At 42.8% G+C, this 20,519-nt stretch overlaps 1 protein-coding gene across 1 annotated transcript; it reads right to left on the reverse strand.

Annotated features, from left to right (window-relative positions):
- Positions 1 to 10,673: 10,673 nt before the first annotated feature.
- Positions 10,674 to 11,831, reverse strand: LOC130917595 (uncharacterized). Its single transcript, XM_057839174.1, has one exon. It carries the CDS (start codon positions 11,563 to 11,565, stop codon positions 10,678 to 10,680), a length of 888 nt encoding a protein of 295 aa, XP_057695157.1. The 5' UTR covers positions 11,566 to 11,831; the 3' UTR covers positions 10,674 to 10,677.
- Positions 11,832 to 20,519: the final 8,688 nt, after the last annotated feature.

Consider the following 20,519-nt stretch of genomic DNA (forward strand, 5'->3'; position numbering starts at 1 on the left):
ATTATGAAGAGTTTACATTGAATGGCAGTACTAGCACACAATCTTCAAGTTTCTACGGAGGTAAAAAAAAATTCCAGTGGAAAATTCTTTGAGGATAACGGAATTTTATCTGGAATTATTTAGAGGAAGCCTATATGATTGCAGTTCTGTCTTTCCATTCTACGAGTTAAAATCTCATCGGTTTTTGGCCACATTCACTGGACAGTTATAGGATGTGCACACTTGGGAAACCACAATATTACTACTTTTTTGTTTGTAATTATTTTTTTAACTTCCCCTCTTTTTTTCTTAATTGATTTTGCAGGTTATAGGACATATTAATCGTGAACACTTTTAAATAATTAGTTTCACTTTTTATTTAACAAATACATTTGATCAGACATGGAGGACTTTTTATATCCAGTTTAAAAATACAATGTCAGTAGCAAACTTTTTTCTTTTTTTTACTCATGTTTGGTCAAAAAACAATTCATGTATAATCCAACAAATGACAGATACACCTTTTAATCAGCTAAATTTGAACAATTTGAAGATAAAAAAAAAGTCCCTCAATAAAAGATGATGAATACACCAGGAAAATGGGTATGTTCTTTCTGTTTTTGCGGTAGACCCAATTTTTTGCTCAAGACTGTCAAGTGAGTGAGTGTAGCCTCAGGTTTTTAATAAATTATTTGTGAAACTAATGTTTAATAATAGAAATATAAAACAATTTAAAAAATAACTACTGATTTGCTGCTGTGTGGGAGTCTGGCCTCCTTGGGGCAGTGTGGCGCATATATTATTAAAGTCAAGATTTAATTTTGTTAATTTAACTAATTTTTCAAATATTACGAGGAATATAAGTTTGAAGCAGTGTGGTATCACCTGTCTTTATGCTTTACTACAGCGTTTGTTTGTAAATATTCTTTATTTGAAGGTGAACACCACCATAATTTCTGCTGCTACAGCGTTTTATTTTATTTACTTTTTTTTAGGTGTTGAAATAAAGTTGATGTTTTTTTTACTTTACAAAATGTGCTTTTTTTTTTTTTTTTTTTTTTTACCCTAAGTGTAACCTTTCAGTTTTCTGTCAATTTCAACATTTAGATATGTATTTAAAAAAAAAAAAGACAACCGACATACTAGAAATAACATAGAACCTGTTTATTAAATTCAAAAGTGAGATTAAAGTGAGATAATGCTGAAAAATCAAAATGCCGTTGTGGTAAAAGACTTAACATAACAATGTCAACAATTTTTTATCAAACATTAACAAATGAACAACATTGAATTATTTTTCCATTTCAATGTCCTGGGGTTGCTCTTTTCGTTTGCGGTAGAGGAATATGGCAAGGACAACTATGACAATGAAGAGTGTGGTGATAGTGACAACGATTGCAGCGACTGCAGTGGTTGTCAGCAATCGTGGACTGCTCACACTGTTGTCCTGCAGTGAACAGTCCAGGTGAAGGTCACAGTGTTTGGTGCCCACCATACTTTCCACCGTGCAGCGATAGCTTCCACACTCCCGCTCGGTGATGTTGAAATGCAAGGTGGCTCCTGTGGGGTCCACAGTGGCCTGAGGAGGCAAGACCTTATTTCCACTGGTCTTGGACCAGATGTAATGCAAAGGTGGGGTGCCTTGCAGAGAGCTGCATTTCAGCGTCATACTGTTGTCTTCTTCGTCCACACTGCAGAGAGGCTGACTGGGTGCCTCTATGACTGTCAGGTCTAAGATCTTCTTGTCCAGTTCTGGTAACTTCTTCACCAGACAGCGGTACATCTCCGTGTCTGACGGACGTACATCTTTGATGATGATAGACGCGTCTCCGTTTTGGGGATCGGCTGATGTGAAGTGGACCCTCCCCTCCATTGGTTTGTACAAATCGGAATACAAGCGGCCGCCAGTAAACCAAATGATGGGTTGCTCCTCTCGGTCTGCAGACTCAATACTCCACGAGACCTCCGTGTACTGCTGAGAGTCCACGGTGTGAGTGTACACACAGGGTAGCTGGACACTTGACCCCCTGGCGACGTAGTAGTGGTTCATTTCCTTCTGGATTTCCAGAGGGCATGCTGGACAAATGTTGAAAAACACTCCCAGGAGGACAGAAGGCCAAAGGAAGTGCCACATCATCGCCATGTATACACCTGCAAGTAAAAGACAAAAACATACTGGAATTAATCAAACACATTTTAGGATTTTTTTTTTTCCTATCACTATAAAGCAGGGGTGGGCAAACCGGTCCTCGAGGGCCGCAGTGGGTCCTGGTCTTTGTTCCAACTGATTCAGCACACACAGTATAACCAATGAGGTTTCAGTGGAAACAAGGAGCACCTGACTGCAATCAACTGATTGCACTTGTAAGAAACCAGATTGGTGAAAGGCTGTCCTCATGATGGGTATGAACAAAAACCCGCATCCACTGCGGCCCTTTGTGGAATTAATTGCCCACCCCTGCTATAAAGCATAGACTTCACATCAGCAATCATGTTTTCATTATAAATGTAAAAAACAATGGAAAACAGAATAACACTGACATCAGTTAAATGTATTTTACCTCGATCCAAGTTTAAATGTTTTCAATCAGTCATGTTTACTCTTTAAATAAAAACTATACAATTGAAGACAGCAATTTTTTTTCCCAAGTGTTAAAATAAATGGAAAACACAAACACTGCCAGAATAACATGTTTTTTGCATGATTACAAGTATAAAAGTTATCAGTCATCAATGCTTAGACTATCAAATGAAATTAAAAGAAAAAAAGTTAACACTGCACTATTCAGCTTATGTGGAAACATGATCAATATAAAACACCACAATTCCAATGTCTCTCAAAACAAGTAAATAGGATTTCTTACTTGCTTATCTTTAGGAAGGAAGATGCACACCAACGACAGCAACACTTGTCTGCTTCTTTGGCATTTGGAGTAGTAATTCATCACGAAAAAGCAACTTATATCGGAAAGAGAAGATCAAAGCATCAAAGAGTTGAAAGGGCTCCTCTCATCGTGACGTCATGCTATTTGTTGACACGCCTCCGCCGCCATGACAGACGGCTTCGTGTACCGCGACTTCCGCTTTACTTCCGTACTTGCGCTCGCGTTTTCCGGTTTACACGTGCTCTAAACGTCGACACTAGGACGAATAATGGCCTTGTATCAAAAATTTGTCGCAAAATACCCAGGAGAAAATTATCTGTCCTAGTATAGACGTCAGGGCCATGGGTTTTCCTGTTTACACCACATACACCTCCAACAGACAAACAAAAACGCTTAGAAGAAACATGACAATGCACAAAGTGATCGCATGAAAACTTCAAGTCAAGGTTATTTGTATCATAGCCACTACTTTTCACAATGTCGTACTTTTTAATTCTATACGTATGACAATCAGTCTGTATATTTTTTAAGCAGTTGCATGGTCATGGTCTAATTTAACCAAAGGAGGGCGACATAACGAACTCAAAACTTTCTTTACTCGCGAAATATTTTTATCTTTGCATTCAGCCACCCCAACACACACATACACCGACGCACCCACTGTTTTACAATCACGGGGCTTTTCAAAGAAATGTCAAATCTCTCAATCTGACTCCAAATTAAGGGATTTTTTTTTCTTATTAAACAGCTTCAGAGACCTATACCCAAGAAGAAACTCATTCATCCAATGTTCAAAACAAGATTTAGTTTGAAAGTATCTGCATTTGTGAAGAAAAAAAATCACATTGATCACATAAACAAATATTTATTTGTGCCAAACATTTCAAACTTAATTGAATCTACTGTCCACTTTGAAAGATCAATTTGTTTGGACTGAAACCAGCTCCGCGTATTCCTCCAGAACAATTGCACTATATCACACTGAAAAAACAAATGTTCAAGATTATCAATGTCATTTTCAAAAAACACAAAACAATTGTGCACAAAATTAAAGATTTAAGTTGCCGGGAGTCTATGACCTGTTTGTTGCACACATATAGGCTGATATTTGTTAAATCAGAAAATACGTTTTCTAAAGTTAAGCATTTTAAATTCACTTCTGATGGCACTAATAGCCTATCAGCCCATAGAGAGCACCCATGAATAGACAATAATAGCACTTTCAGTAGTGGATGCTGAATTCCTTACAAACACTGCAAGTCAAGTATTATTTATGTTCATGGCCCTCAATCACAACAGTGTCTTCGTTGGGGCACGGGATGAACTTACTTACCTTTGGCACATAACAGGTGGTGGCAATAGCTAAATCACACTTGCAGCAAGTTAAAATGGACAGAACAGGTGGTGGTAATAGCTAAATCACACTTGCAGCCAGTTAAATGGATTCAAGTTGACTCAACCTCTGTCCTGTGTCCTTGTGTGTACCACATTGAGCATGCAGAGAAGAAAGAAGACCAAAGAACTGTCTGAGAACTTGAGAAGCAAAATTGTGAGGAAGCATGGGCAATCTCAAGGTTACAAGTCAATCTCCAAAGACCTGAATGTTCCTGTGTCTACCGTGTGCAGTGTCATCAATAAGTGTAAAGCCCATTTTTACTAACCTCCCTAGATGTGGACGGAAAAGAAAAATTGATGAGAGATTTCAACCAAAGAGTGTGCGGATGGTGGATAAAGAACCTCGACTAACATCCAAACAAGTTCAAACTGTCCTGCAGTCTGAGGGTACAAAAGTGTCAACCTGTACTATCCGTTGGCGTCTGAATGAAAAGGGACTCTATAGTAGGATACCCAGGAAGACCCCACTTCTGACCCAGAGACCAAAAAAAAAAGCCAGGCTGGAGTTTGCCTAAACATACCTGAGAAAGCCAAAAACATTTAGGAAGAATGTTCTCTGGTCAGATGAGACAAAAGTAGAGCTTATTGGGAAAAGGCATCAACATAGAGTTTACGGGGGGGATGAGGCCTTCAAAGTAAAGAACACGGTCCCCAAAGTCAAACATGGCGGAGGTTCCCTGATGTTTTGGGGTTGCTTGGCTGCCTCTGGCACTGGACTGCTTGACTGTGTGTTGGCATTATGAAGTCTGAAGACAGCCAACACATTTTGCAGCATAATATAGGGCCCAGTGTGAGAAAGCTGGGTCTCCCTCAGAGGTCATGGGTGTTCCGGCAGCAGGACAAGGACCCAAAACACACTTCAAAAAGCACTAGAACATGGTTTGAGAGAAAGCACTGGAGACTTCTAAAGTGGACAGCAATGAGTCCTGACCTGAATCCCATAGAACACATGTGGAGATATCTGAAAATGGCAGTTTGGAGAAGGCACCCTTCAAATCTGAGAGACCTGGAGCAGTTGGCCAAAGAAGAATGGTCTAAAATTTCAGCAGAACAATGCAAGAATCTCATTGATGGATACCGTAAGGGGTTGTTCGCAGTTATTTTGTCTAAAGTTTGTGCTACCAAGTATTAAGCTGAGGGTGCCAATACTTTTGTCAGGCCCATTTTTGGAGTTTTGTATAAAATGATATTGATTAAAAAAAATTTCAGTCTTATTTGTGTTTTTTAATTGCAAGCAAAATAAATGAAGATATTACTATCAAAGCATTTGTAAATGCAATCATTTTCTGGGAGAAATTGAGCATTATCTGACATAATTGCAGGGGTGTCAATACTTTTGGCCAGCACTGTATATAGCAATGGCTGTATTGTGAGATGGTGACCCGGCTGATGTCACATTCGCATTCTTCCTCAATCCAGGAAGTGTGAGATGTGCTTTAATGCTTTTGCACAATAACAGTATTAACAATATTCACAATAATAGTAAATGCAATAATGTGTGTTTAAAACTAGGTGTTATGATTGTTTTCTCTATTCACTTATGCTTTTTAGTGTTTACACAATGGAGTAAAGTTTCTGTTTTCAGTAAATGTCACCATAATGTTTCATTCTGGTTTCTGTTCTCAGTAAATGATACCATCTCGATAAAACAAAACTTACGCATGTGCAATGAATGCTCTCCAACTCCTTAATAAAAGGCTGGCGCTTCTCAGGGGAGGGTTTAGATAAGCTTGTTGCGTCCCCCACGGCACGCATCAATCTTTCTCCTGACGGCCGTCAGTGTTAAAAGCTTTATTTTCGTCTCAAGTCTGATTCTCTCTCCGCCCTCCTCTAGGTCTTTATTATTTTGCTAGATACAAGTAAGTTTAGACCCAACAGAAGTCACTAATTTCCATGGCGCGGGATTAAAAAAATTGAATAAGGCGGAAAACACAGACAAGACTGAAAAAGCAGTTTCTGCTCTTGCACACCTCTTTAAAAGAAACTGCTGTATTTTAAGCCAAAACAAGTGTTGTGTTTGATAGAACTATATGTCTATATGCTGCCATAGCAGATTCATGGCACATTAAGCCCCGGAACCATTTTTAATTTGTCCGTTTTACCCCAGAAGCCCCCGTTTACAGACGTCGCCCAATTGCTTTTGTTTCCACCCAGCAATAAAACGAAGGTAATTAATTATATTTTTATTCAAAATGTCTATCATTTTTAGCTTAGAAACATTAATTGGTGTCTAATATTTTTTTTTTTTTTTTTTTAAACGACTTTAAAAATTATTCACTCGCATATTTCAAACTTTTAAACAAATTACGTCACAATGAAAAAAATGGTGTCTGTAAAAAAAATCACAGATATCTACCTCATAACTGTCGCTTAATTGTATTTTTTTGTTACTGTCACATTTTCTCTGATATGTTAGATGATAATCGATCCAAACAAACAAACAAACAAAAAAAACGTTTAAAAGGGTAAATATATGAAAAAGAACATTTCGACCACTCTTTGATGTTTGCGATTTCTGCATCGCGACCCTTGTTATATTATCATGTTTCACCCATAAAATCCCCCCAAAATCCAGCTGTGGCCATTCACAGCTGTGTCTTGACACTCGTTGATACATGCTACATGGAGTTATTGAATTCAATTCAATTCAATTCAATTTTATTTGTATAGCCCTCAATCACAACAGAAGTCTCAAAGGGCTTTACAGAGGCAATATGATACACAGTTAGAAATGAAGCAACAAAGATATTCATCTTTGTTGCTAGATACAGTTCAAGTCCTGGGTATCCCCTATCCTTAAGACCCTTCATGCCGGCAAGGAAAAACTCCAAAAACTCCAGAGTCGATTGGGAGAAAAATGAGAAACCTTGGGGAGTACCACAGTCAGGAGAGATCCACTCCCAGGACGGATAGACAGGAACCCCAGAACTGCTAATGGGAATTAGCAAGCGAAGTTATAGTCCGTAAAAATACAGTGGAGTAAAGGAGCAAGAAGAGGTCCCTCTAGTTAGATGAGACGGGGGTAGCAGCGAGGACGTCTATCCAGCCAGGGGTCCGGACAGTCAGGAGGCTGTAGCTGAAAAATAGCCCCTCCCCAGAGGGGAGGGGGGAAAGGGGACACCAGGTGACTAGTGATGAAGAGACTAGACAACTAGATATTAACGTTGGAAAATAGAAATAAAGTAAGACAAGTGGTAGGTAGAGTAAGAAAAGGAGATAGAACTCAGTGGCTGTACTGCCCCCAGCATTATAGCTTCTAGTGCAGCTTAGACTAAACTGTGAGTCTACTCCGACTTCAACTAGCCTAACCATAAGCTTTGTCGAAAAGGAACGTTTTTAATCTAATCTTAAATGTGCAGACTGTCTCGGCTTCTTTAATACTAGCTGGAAGCTGATTCCATAAAACAGGGGCTTGGTGGCTAAAGGCTCTAGCTCCGACAGTACTTTTATAAACCCTGGGAACTACCAGTAGACCTGCATTCTGAGATCGGAGTGTTCTGTTGGGGCGGAATGGAACCGGAGCATCGGTGAGATAAGATGGCCCCAACCCATTAATGGTCTTAAATGTAAGAAGGAGTATTTTAAATTTAATTCTAAACTCGACTGGAAGCCAGTGAAGTGCCTGGAGCACAGGGGTGATGTGCTCTCTTGTATTGGTTCCTGTTAAAAGTCTTGCTGCTGCGTTTTGGACTAGCTGAAGACCTTTTAGAGAGGTTTTAGGACAAGCTGCAAGTAGGGAGTTACAGTAATCCAATCTCGATGTAACGAACGCGTGAATTAATTTTTCTGCATCGCTTTTAGATAAAATATTTCTAATTTTGGCGATGTTGCGCAGGTGAAAGAAAGCCGTTCAACAGGTTTGTTTAATGTGTGCTTTAAACGATAAGTCAGGGTCAAATAAAACTCCTAGGTTTTTAACTGTGGCGCTGGAGGCTACACTTACATTGTCCAGAGTGACTATCTGGGCAGCTAAAGAGTCTCTCACACTTTTCGGGCCTATTATAAGGACTTCTGTCTTTTCAGGGTTAAGTAGAAGATAGTGCTCATCCAGGTATTTATATCTCGGACGCAGGCGCTTAGTTTTTCTACTTGCCTGACGTGCTCAGGTTTAATTGATAAATACAGTTGTGTGTCGTCAGCGTAACAATGAAAGTTAATGCTATGTTTTCTGATGATATTACCTAGAGGAAGCATATACAGCGTAAACAAGATGGGCCCGAGGACCGATCCTTGCGGCACACCATAACTAACTCTAGAGTACGATGATGATTGCTGATTTACATTGACAAACTGGTACCTATTAGATAAATATGATTTAAACCAGCAGAGGGCTGCTCCTCTAATGCCTATGTCACATTCTAATCTCTGCAATAAGATATTATGGTCGATTGTGTCAAAGGCTGCACTCAGGTCCAACAGAACCAGGATCAAGACTAATCCAACGTCAGCGGCAAGTAGCAAGTCATTAGTTACTTTAACTAATGCGGTTTCAGTGCTATGATGAGCTCGAAAGCCAGACTGGAAATGTTCAAATAAACTATTGTCCTGTAAGTGCTGACAGAGCTGTTTAATTGCCACTCTTTCAAGGACTTTGGAGAGAAATGGTAAGTTAGAAATAGGTTTATAATTGGCCAAAATATCAGGATCAAGAGTAGGTTTTTTCAAGAGCGGTTTAATAACTGCATATTTAAAGGACTGTGGCACGTAGCCAGTAACTAATGAGGTATTTATTATATTTAAGATAGTGTCAATAGTTAGAGGCAGGGTCTCTTTAAAAAGTTTGGTTGGGATTGGGTCGAGGAGGCACGTTGATGGTTTGGAGGACATTATAATTGAAATTACATCGATTTGGTCTACAGTGGTAAAGTTATTTAATATTTTAGAGGGGTTTATAGGAGATTCCGAATTCTTTGTCTGCACTTTATCAGACCTAATAACTGGAAGTGATTCATTTATTTTATTTCTAATAGTTGCGATTTTATTGTTAAAAAATTTTAGGAAGTCATCACAGCTAAGGGTGGTTGGGATATGAGGTTCTATTGAGCTGTGACTGTTTGTCAGCCTTGCTACAGTGCTGAACAGAAACCTAGGATTATTTTTGTTTTCATCTATTAAGGATGAGTAATATCTGGTTTTAGCCGTACGCAAGGCCTGCTTATATGTCACTAAGCTGTGTTTCCAGGCAGAGAGGGTGTGCTCTGTGTTGGAACGGCGCCAAAGTCTTTCTAATTTACGTGTCGATTGTTTAAGAGAGCGTGTTTCAGCATTATACCAGGGAGAGGCTCGTCTCGGCTTGACAAACTTTAATTTGGAGGGGGCGACGACATCGAGGGTAGTACGAAACGTAAACATAACACGATCAACAAACTCGTCATTAACAGCAAGGCCGGACATTATTGCTTCATAATTAGATGACATGGAGGCAAATATAGGCTGAATTATCTGTTTATACTCTGAAACAGAGCGATCACCTAATGTCCTTTTCATCTGACTTCTAGTCACTAGTGGCGGATTATCTTGAAGCACAAACTGAAAGGTAATTAGAAAATGATCAGACAGTACGGGGTTGTGGGGATGGACACTAAGATCACTAATCTCCGTACCATAGGTTAAAATCAAGTCCAGGGTGTGCTTGTGACTATGAGTTGGTTTATTTACATTTTGAATGAAGCCAGTCCCATCTAGTAGGTCATTAAAGGCCTTACCAAGGGAGTCACCTTCATCATCAACATGTATATTAAAATCCCCTACAATTATAATTCTATCCCAGCTTAGCAAAATACTAGATAAAAAGTCAGAGAAATCTAACAAAAACTGTGAGTAGGGACCAGGGGGACGGTAAACCACTATGAAAAGAACTGGTTTTTGGTTCTTCCAGTTAGCATCTATAATTGATAGTGCTAGACTTTCAAAGGAGTTATAAATGTAATTAGCTTTACTTTTTGGGCTAATACCTAAACAAGAGTGTGATATTACTGCCACCCCCCCTCCACGGCCCGTGCTTCTAGCTGTGTGAAAATTCACGTGACTTGGGGGTGTGGATTCATTACGTCTAACAAAGTCATCCTGCTGAAGCCAAGTTTCAGTCAGGGCCAAAATATGAATATTATAATCCCCAATTAAGTCATTAACTAACAGAGATTTGGGCGAGATTGACCTGATGTTTAATAATCCGCATCTTATATATTTATTACGAGCTATTTTATTTTCACTGCTATCAGGGACTATATGTATTAAATTCTTTGGTCTCGTTCCTATAGTACTCTGTTTTCCCCTGTTCACTATATGAGGCACGGACACAGTCTCTATCTTCTGTCCTGAATTTTGGATTTGTGACAGCTCGGAAAGAGGCGAGTGGTCACTACTAACAGAGTTGTTTTACACTACAACACTGCGCCCGGGCCCCCACTCTGAAGTGTCACTTTGGGAGACTTAGTTTGGCGGCCAAATTTCGAGTTAAGAGAGCAGCACCGTCCCAAGTCGGATGAATGCCGTCTCGGCGCATGAGCCCGGGCTTGCCCCAAAACGCGTGCCAGTTATCAACAAAGACTATATCGTTTTCTGGGCACCATCTAGACAACCAGCGGTTAAATGATGAGAATCTAGAGTACATCTCATCATTGACCAAATTAGGCAGAGGACCAGAGAAAACTACAGTGTCCGCCATCGACTTAGCAAGTTCACACACCGAGGCTACGTTTAATTTAAGCACCTCAGACTGTCTCCGCCGGGCGTCGTTACCGCCTGCGTGAATCACGATACGGCGGAACCTCTTCCTACTCTGCTTTAAGAGCCTGAGGTTTCCTTCGATGTCACCGACTCTGGCCCCTGGGTAACACCTGACAGACACCGCCGGGTGCTTCACGTCTCTAACTATGGAGCTTCCAATTACGAGAGTGTCTGGTTCAGCCGGTGTGTCGCTGAGGGGGGCAAACCTATTGCTGACGTGAAGCTGCTGGTGCACTAAGGTTGTGCGTTTACCACTGCGCTTCCCCCGTACAGTCACAAATCCGTCCTTAATTTCCCCCGGCTGCACGGGGCTCGCTGGGGGGCTAACGGCGCTAGCAATCCTACTACCGCAAGCACGACCTGCGGGCCCTGCCACTACCTGGCTATAGCTAGGACTAGCTTTCGTCTCTAGGGTGCAGAGCCGTGCTTCTAGCTCAGAAACCCTGGTCTCCAACCCTGAGACCAAGCTACACTTCCTACAGCTACTACTGCCCTCGACGAAGGAGCCAGGGTGCTCGCTATACATACAGCACACTGAGCAGAAAAGACGGGAGGAAGAAGGCAGAGGGCTAGCCATAGCTCGGATAAGCTAGGCTAGCAAGATAGAGCTAAAGAGGAGAGTAGAGTAGTTTTAATCCACGACCTGTTAAATCGTGGGATAAAACAAATTAAGGAGCACTAGGAGAGCCGAACCAGCCTAGGATCGATTCTCCGATGTGTCCGTGGGATAAAACAAATTGAGGAGCACTAGGAGATTAGCGACTAGTAGCAGCGCTAACAAACAAACGATACACTCACCGGATGTGTGTATTCGAAACAAGGTAAGTACGTGATAATATCTCGTTAAAGTCATGGCGTCTGTAATTCTGCTCTCGCATGCTCTCACCTCCAGTTCGGGTTTTGCTGTTTAAATTTTTTTTTTCTTTTTTTTTTTTTTTTAAATGCCCTGCTGTTAAAAATTTTCTTCCCCCAGAAAATTAAGATTTTAAGCATTCCAATGATGTATCACACAGATGTAACACTGATAAAAGTACAGCTCATGGTTTTTTATTAAGAACTGTATTTTAGATGACTGTTGTGAACTGAAATATCCACTAGATGGCACTACATGATTAGGCATTACACTAAAAGTGGGGGTATGAGCATTGCATTTTGGGAAATGGAGATGCTATTGTAACGGTTAAATGTGTCTCATGTTGATGACGTGGGCAAGCGCGGGAGTCGAGTGCAAAAAGAGAGGGAAAAAGTGGTTGTTATTGAGTGGTTGGCGGTGCAATAAAGAGTCGGGACGGCTTCGCCCAAAAGAGCACAAGTCTACTGAGTTTTGTCTACCACGAAGAGTGTGCCCACAGCAACCCACACGGTCCGCTACATTGGTGGCAGCGGTGTTTTTGTGTGTTTCCGGATAGTGGATACTTTTTGCCTCTTCGGACTTTTGCTGGACTTTTCTAGTCGGCTGCTACCTGGCTAGCTGTGCTCCTGTTTTGGGCGGAATGTTCGGCGCTTTGAAACGCGGCAGCATGGATTGCGACATCGATGAGGATTATTGTGCTCCGTGGACGGATGCCTCGAGTGGCGTGAGAGTCGAACTCCCTGCGCCTTTTCGCGGGGACGGCGCCAAGCCTTTTGCTACTTGGGTGAAGCAGTTTGAGGCCGCCGTGCGCGCGCAGGCGAGGCCCGGGAGTTACGCTGCCGCTCTGGTGAGTCTTCTACCCACGAGGCTGGATGGCGCGGCTTTCCTGCTGTGGAACAGTTTGGGTCCGGACGTTCAATGTGACTATGGGCGAGTGAAAGAAAAATTGAAGGAGGCTTTCGGCCAACAACAATTCCTGTTGTATTTCCAAACTTGCGTCGGTGCGCGGCCTCGTCAGCCTAATGAGAGTTTGGACGTTTACGCGGCTGATATCTCCAGGCTTGTGGCCGAAGCTTTCCCGGACTATGACAAAGTTGCCAGGAGTGGTGAGACCTTTCGGCGTTTTCTTGCCGGTCTCGATCCTGCCCTGCAGGCTAAGTGCCACGAGCAAGGGGCCACTGACGTTGAGGAGGCGTTGATAATTGCGGGCCGTTGTGAACGGGCCAGGTTGGCTCTGAAGTCGAGCACACCTCCTGTTGCGCTCTCCATCCAGCAACCTGCTGTTGTGGCAACCCTCGGTTCATCTTCTCAGAGGGCGGAGGACGGAAAAGTGGACTCGACGGAGAAGCTGGTTCATATGCTGGGGCAGCTCAATTCAAGGATGGATGACTTGCAGTTGGAGGTGAGAGAGCTGAGATCGCAGTCTCGTGACGTCGGGCGTGGTGGTCGGCGTTCCCCTTTTCCGGAGGTCCGTCAACAGAGCCCGGGAGAGCGTCGCGAACATCGTCGTGCCTGTCGCTGTGATTGTGGTGGAGTTGGCTGCAGATCGACTTCCAGGGGCTTCCGAGCGGAGGACGACGTGAGGGGACGGTCCCCTGAACGTGGATCTCAACGAGGATTGGACAGGCGGTGGTCTCCACGCGCCCGCGACGCCGAGTTGGGTTCTGCTGGATACCAGCACGCCAGTGGGAGCCTTTCGCGCACTACGGAGGAGCAACGTGCAAGGCGCGGTGTCAGGTTTTTGTCACCCTCTCGACGCTCACCTTCCCCACATGGACATGGACAGGGAAACTTCCTGTAGCTGGTATCGGGACCCAGATGCCAGCGTTGTCGTCGCAGGGTCAAAGTGAGATTACTACAGCTACGCCTCCTCGTTCGGTGGGTGAGTCTGAGCCTACAGCTTATATCAAGGGACTGGTCGAAAACATTGACGTGACTGTGCTAATTGATTCGGGGTCTACTGTTTCATTGATTTCTGAGGAATTTAAGATGTCCATTCCAACCCTGCGTAAACGTGTGTTGAATACACTGTTCCCGTTGGCACGGGCGGTAAATGGGCAACCGTGGTCCTTCACATATCTTTGGGTGGTAGACCTTATGAACAAACAGTGCATGTTGTGCGGGGAGCTACACAAGCTGTATTGTTAGGTTTTGATTTCATGCGCCAAACCAACGCTATTATTGATGTTGGTCGGGGACATGTTATCCTTGGGGATGTTCAAATTCCTCTCTTGCTAGCTACTGACATCATCCCAAACTGTTGTAACATTTCTGTGTGTTCTAGCGTCACTGTTCCCCCCTGTTGCGAAATACTTGTGCCCGTCCAAGTGGAACGCTCTCACGTTATGGGGCCACCTTGTGACTCTTATTTGGGGTGTTTAGAACCGGAGGTGCGTGACAATATGGGTTTGGTGGTTGCGCGGTCAGTGGCTCCTGTGATTAATGGGTGCACTGTGGCACGGCTGCTCAACCCAACGGACCAAGAATTTGAATTACATCCTGGCACCCACCTAGGCATATGCCACCACGTCAAAACGGGTGACATACTTTCCCCTGATGAAGACGTAACTGTTAGGCAGCTAAATGCCCCCCTGCCAGACGTGTCTGATTGCCAGTTATCTGACATTGAGAAGCATCAGTTAGAGGCCTTATTGGTTAAACATCGGGGGGTCTTCAGCCAGACACGTAATGGCAGGAGCAATCCCGATTTGATCAAACATCAAATTCGAACGGGTGACCACCCTCCAATTAAACAGCGTGCGTATCGCACCTCTCCTGATAAGCGTAAGGAAATAAATAGACAGGTACAAAAACTTTTGGAGAGTGGTGTTATTGAGGAGAGCTGCAGCCCATGGTCCTCACCTGTAGTTCTCGTCCGCAAGAAGAATGATACGTGGCGTTTTTGTGTTGACTACAGAGGCCTGAATGCAGTGACTATTAAAGATTCTCATCCATTACCCAGGGTGGATGATTCGCTAGATGCCCTCGCGGGTGCCACCTGGTTCAGTACCCTAGACTTTTCGGATGGGTATTGGCAAATCGAGGTGGCACAGCAGGATCGGGAAAAAACTGCCTTTACAACAGGCCAGGGTCTATACCAATTTAAATCGATGCCAATGGGGCTCACGAATGCCCCAGCAACATTCCAGCGCGTTATGGAATTGGTGTTGAAGGGGCTGCCTTGGCACATTTGCATGGTGTATCTTGACGACATTCTCATTTTCAGTAGGTCATTTGAAGAACATCTTGCCGCGCTGGATGAAGTATTTTCTCGGGTTGGAGCTGCTGGCCTGCGGTTAAACGCGAAAAAGTGCTTTGTAGCTCGCGATCATGTCGTCTTCCTGGGTCATGTGGTGTCGGCAGAAGGTCTTCGCCCGGATCCCAGAAATACGGATAAAGTGAGGTTTTGGCCCGTGCCTCGATCGGCTACGGAGGTCCGCGCGTTCTTAGGACTCTGTTCCTACTATCGGAGATTCGTGAAAGGTTTTGCCCAGCACGCTTTTCCCCTCAGTCAGCTCACAGGTAAACATGTCCCATTTAATTGGACCACGGAGTATCAAGAGGCGTTTGAGTTCCTCCGAGCCGCTCTCTGTGCTGAGCCCATTATGAGGCACCCCGACTTTTCACATCGTTTCCTCCTGTATACGGATGCGTCTCTGGTGGCTGTTGGGGCTGTGTTAGCACAAAATACAGATGGTGGTGAGAGAGTAGTGGCGTACGCTAGCCGCTCTCTCACGGCCGTCGAACGGCGGTGGTCTACGTATGACCGAGAGTTGTGGGCGATAGTCTGGGCAGTGCGTAATTTCAGGCATTATCTTGGCTTTAGTCCTTTCACCATTATAACAGACCATCAGCCACTTGTGGGCCTTCGGCGACTGCCTATTGATCATGACCAAACTGGGCGTCGCAGTCGTTGGGCCCTCGAACTTGATCCCTATGACTGGGTAGTTGTGCACAAAGTGGGCGCTCAACATACTAATGCTGACAGTCTCTCACGTAGACCCATCCCTGGTTCAGAATTGATGAATGAAAATACTCATGCTGCGACCCACATTCTTGTCGATTCAGGTACCCAGACGGAGAGTGTAAACACCCGTGGGTCGGTGTGCGGTGTGGAGTCTCCTACCACTGCTTCTGGTGCGGATCCCTGTTTGAGTCCCGGTCTTTGTCCAAATTCAATCTCCCCGTCTTCTGGGGATCAGTCTCTAATTTATACTTTGTCCCATGATGGCTCGAATATCAAGGAGCTCCAACAGGGTGACGCTGACATTGGCCAGGTTTTGGGCTGGCTGGCAGAGGGCCGGAGACCCCCTCGGTGGAAGTTGAAGGCTGCCTCGCAGTCTTTGAGGAGGCTGTGGCGTGAATTCCACCGTTTGGCTTCCATCGACGGGCTTTTGTGCAGGTGCGTGTGGCTATCTGAGGTGGGTCAGACTTCTCAGGTAGTTGTCCCCACTGTGTTAGTTCCCGAGGTCCTCAAGCATTTACATGGCACTCCGTTAACCGCTCACCTTGCCTATGAACGTGTAGTGTCGCGTGCCAGAAGTGTTTGTTATTGGCCCACCATGTCTCAGGATATCAAAGCGTGGTGTGAGCAGTGTTATGCTTGTCAGCGGAGAAAATCACCTGTTCCCAAACATCATGCTCCTATTAGATCTTCACAGGCTGAACGGCCTTTCCAACGAGTGGCGGCCGATATACTCGAGTTGCCAATAACATCCAGGGGTAATCGATATGTGCTGGTTGTTGAGGACTACTTCACTAAATTTGTCAACCTCTATGCCATGTGTGATCAAAAGGCCACCACAGTTGCTGACTGTCTTTTCCAAAATTATATCTTGGAACATGGGGTGATGGAAACATTACACACGGATATGGGGAGACAATTTGAGTCAGATGTGGTGAGGAATTTGTGTTGTAGGCTCGGGGTGAAGAAAACGCATACCACACCCTACAACCCAAAATCTGACGGCATGGTTGAGAGGTTCAATAGGACACTGATTGATCAATTGGCAAAAATCCTTTTGTCCTGTGAAGGGGAGTGGGACTCGTTCCTGCTACAAGTAGCGTTTGCTTACAATACGAGCGTGCACTCGAGCACAGGTTTCACACCCTACTTCCTTACGCATGGCAGGGAGGCCCGTACACCGGTTGATGTGGTGCTTGGGGCGTCAGGGCATAGCGGACTAGGTGATGGGCCCCATGGAGACTTTGTTGAACATCTCCTCTTGCGTTTAGAGACTGCTTTTTGCCGAGCTAAAGATAACAATATTGTTGCGAGCGAGAAGCAAAAGGCCTTTTACGACGCCAAGTTGAGACATGAACCTTATGAGGTTGGGGATCTCGTTTGGCTAAATGACCCTCCAGAATTCCGACGTAAGCTGGCTCCTCATTGGAAGGGACCTTTCGTGATTAAGCGTCGTATGGATAAGAATGATGAGGTTGGAGTCACTTATGTAATTGGTAGTCCATTTGGGGAGGACAAATCGTTGCAAACAATTCATTATGACCGGTTGCGGCGTTACAGCCTGCCGGTGGCCGTCCCCGCAGGGATTTCAGAGGCACTGGTACCACCAGGGGGTACTACTGCACCAGGTAGTCCTACTGGCGGTCACCTATCTGGTGGGGACTCCTACAGCATTTTCAATCCCGATTCGACTTCCGATGTCGCTCCTGCCTCAGCGGACTCAGGTCCGAGTCAATCGCGGACCGGTAGGCTGCTAAGACCCCCCGTCTGGTCGAAGGATTATTTGTGGGGCTAATTTGTGCCTTTGCTGGGCCTTGTGTTTGTTTAGACTGTGTTATATAAAAAACAAAACAAAACAAACAAAAAAAACAAAAAAACAAAAAAAATTCTGTTGGTCTGTTTTCACATGTTCTTTTGTGTGTGATTTGTTGTTGTTTATGTACCAATGTTTTATTGTATTTGTTATCTGAGTGGGGGAAAAAAAAAAAAAAAAAAACGTATTCTGCATCGAAATGTGGACATTTCTTTTTGTGAGGGGAGACTCCTGTAACGGTTAAATGTGTCTCATGTTGATGACGTGGGCAAGCGCGGGAGTCGAGTGCAAAAAGAGAGGGAAAAAGTGGTTGTTATTGAGTGGTTGGCGGTGCAATAAAGAGTCGGGACGGCTTCGCCCAAAAGAGCACAAGTCTACTGAGTTTTGTCTACCACGAAGAGTGTGCCCACAGCAACCCACACGGTCCGCTACACTATGAATGCTAATGGAGAAACTGCTAATGCTAGCGCGAGCAAGACTCAGACAAAAGAGAAACTGGTAATAGTTTAGTAAATAAATAAATAATTTGTTCAATTTTATGTACGTGAAACCATAAAAGGTTGATTTTGTTGCAGACGAGTTCCAGACTGCACTAATGGGCGAATTACTTTGAGTTATTCTGTGTGATACAAGACTCCAGTGAGTTGCTATGCTGTATGCTACTATGCTAACAGCTATGTGATAGACACGTTTTCCTGTAGAGTTGAGTTACAAAATACTGTGTCTTTTCTTTGTCTAAAAAAAACCAATCGGAGGAAATTGGAAATATAGTAAGGTGTCAGGGTGCACCCTGCCTACTGCCCGAAGTTAGCTGGGATAGGCTCCAGCACCTCCGCGACCCTCGTGAGGAATAAGCGGCATGGAAAATGAATGAATGAATGAATGTTATTTTTTCATATACAAATATGTTAATGTTGTATGTAGATCCAATCTGGAAAGAAATTGCTACATGTGAGCTAGTATCTGTCACTGTATACTTTATGAACAAACTGTTTGATTTCAGAAACGACGTATTTTGACCAGTATTAGAAGTTATATGTGATGGATATAAAAGGGAGATGACATGCTATACATTATATGGTTGGTTGAAAATTAATTTAAGTCCTTAATATGCAGATTGTTTTTTTTTTATTGCTGGATCTACATCGGAGTGACAGCGCTGATGTCAAGGAGGATTCGGCCTGATTCAAGGCAGGATTGAAGACGACCATTTTTCTTCAACTTCAACGAACTTTTGGAGCATCACCCTGGGAGCAGATAAGCTCACCTTCACTACAAAATCTTTCATACATTATACAGTCACACTACCTGGGTAGTACACACACATACGCTGAATAGGAGAACGGACATTGAAGGACGGCAGCAATAGGCTGTGAAGGGACTATTCAACCAAGTAATATTTTTGATTTACATGGTTCAGGTGTTGTTATATATTGTTCTATAATAGTTTAATAAATGTTGTTTTTGTATATTTTTCTTAGTTGCTCTTGCTCCTTGAGTCGAACCTAACTATAATAAGGTGTTCCATTCTTAGCAGCACCAAAAGAGAACTACTGTGTTACACATGCATATCAGACAATTTTGAAATTTGGCCAAAATGGAGGTCTAAGAGCAGAACTTCAAGTCACCTGAGTGTTTTCCGCCATAAATAAATCGATCGCGTCCACACACATCCAAATGGTCCATTTCATTCAGGGGCATAAAATATCATGTGGAATATGATATAAAAATGCTTTTTTCTGTCATAGGCACTTTAGGCCTTTTCTGTTACACACAAAACAATGTTAATAAAGTTATACTTTATTTATTTTAATTATATTGTTATTATTTCGTGATACAATTATATAAGTTGATCGATATTAGCGTTTTCTCTTTAATATTAAAAGGACAAAACATTATGCAGAGGTGTACTTATAATAATAAAAAAAAATATCAAAAAATGATACTATTTGTTGCTGCTGAGAGTTGGGGGGCGCGAAACATTGTCGTCTTCCGGGGGGAGGGCGTAACAGAAAATAATTGAGAAGCACTGGCCTAAGACAAGATGGAGGAAATTATGAACAGTTTACATTGAATGGCAGTATTAGCACACAATCCTCAAGAAATTCCAGTAAAAATTCTCTTAAAATAACGGATATTTATTTGGAAGTATTTAGAGGCTGCTTACAGGTATATGGCTGCAGGTCTGTCTGTACGTCTAGGATGCTTTTTAGTCTTAATTGAGGTTGCAGGTTATAGGACACATTAAACGTAGAAACTTTTAAATGATTTGTTATACTTTATAATTAACAAATACATCTGATCGGTAATGCGACGACTTTTTATACCCATGGTATAATGATAAAATGCCAAGACCAAACTTTTTTTTTTTTTTTAAACTCATGTGCGGTCAAAACACAGTTTATGTATAATCCAACACTTAACACATAAACCTTTCAAATCACTAAATCTGAACAATTTGGAGATTTAAAAAACAAAAAAAAGTCCCTCAAAAATAGATAATAAATACATCTAGCTGTTTTTTCAAAGATAGCCCACCCAATTTTTTTTGCTCATGAGTGTCATATGAGTGAGTGTTGCCTCGGGTTTTCAATAAATTACTTATGAAACTAATGTTTAATAATTGCAATAAAAAACAATTTAAAAAATAACTACTGATTTGCTGCTGCGTGGGAGTCTGGCCTCTTAGGGGCAGTGTAGCGCACATATTATTAAAGTCAAGATTTAATTTTATTAATTTAACAAATTTTTCTAATATTAGGAGGAATATAAGCTTGAAGTAGTGTGGTATCACCTGTCTTTATAGTTTACTACAGCGTTTGTTTGTAAATATTCTTTATTTGAAGGTGGACCCCTCCATAATTTCTACTGCTACCGAGTTTTTTTTTTTTTTTTTTTTTA

The sequence above is a fragment of the Corythoichthys intestinalis genome, chromosome 6 (assembly GCF_030265065.1).
Source record: "Corythoichthys intestinalis isolate RoL2023-P3 chromosome 6, ASM3026506v1, whole genome shotgun sequence".
NCBI lineage: Eukaryota > Metazoa > Chordata > Actinopteri > Syngnathiformes > Syngnathidae > Corythoichthys > Corythoichthys intestinalis.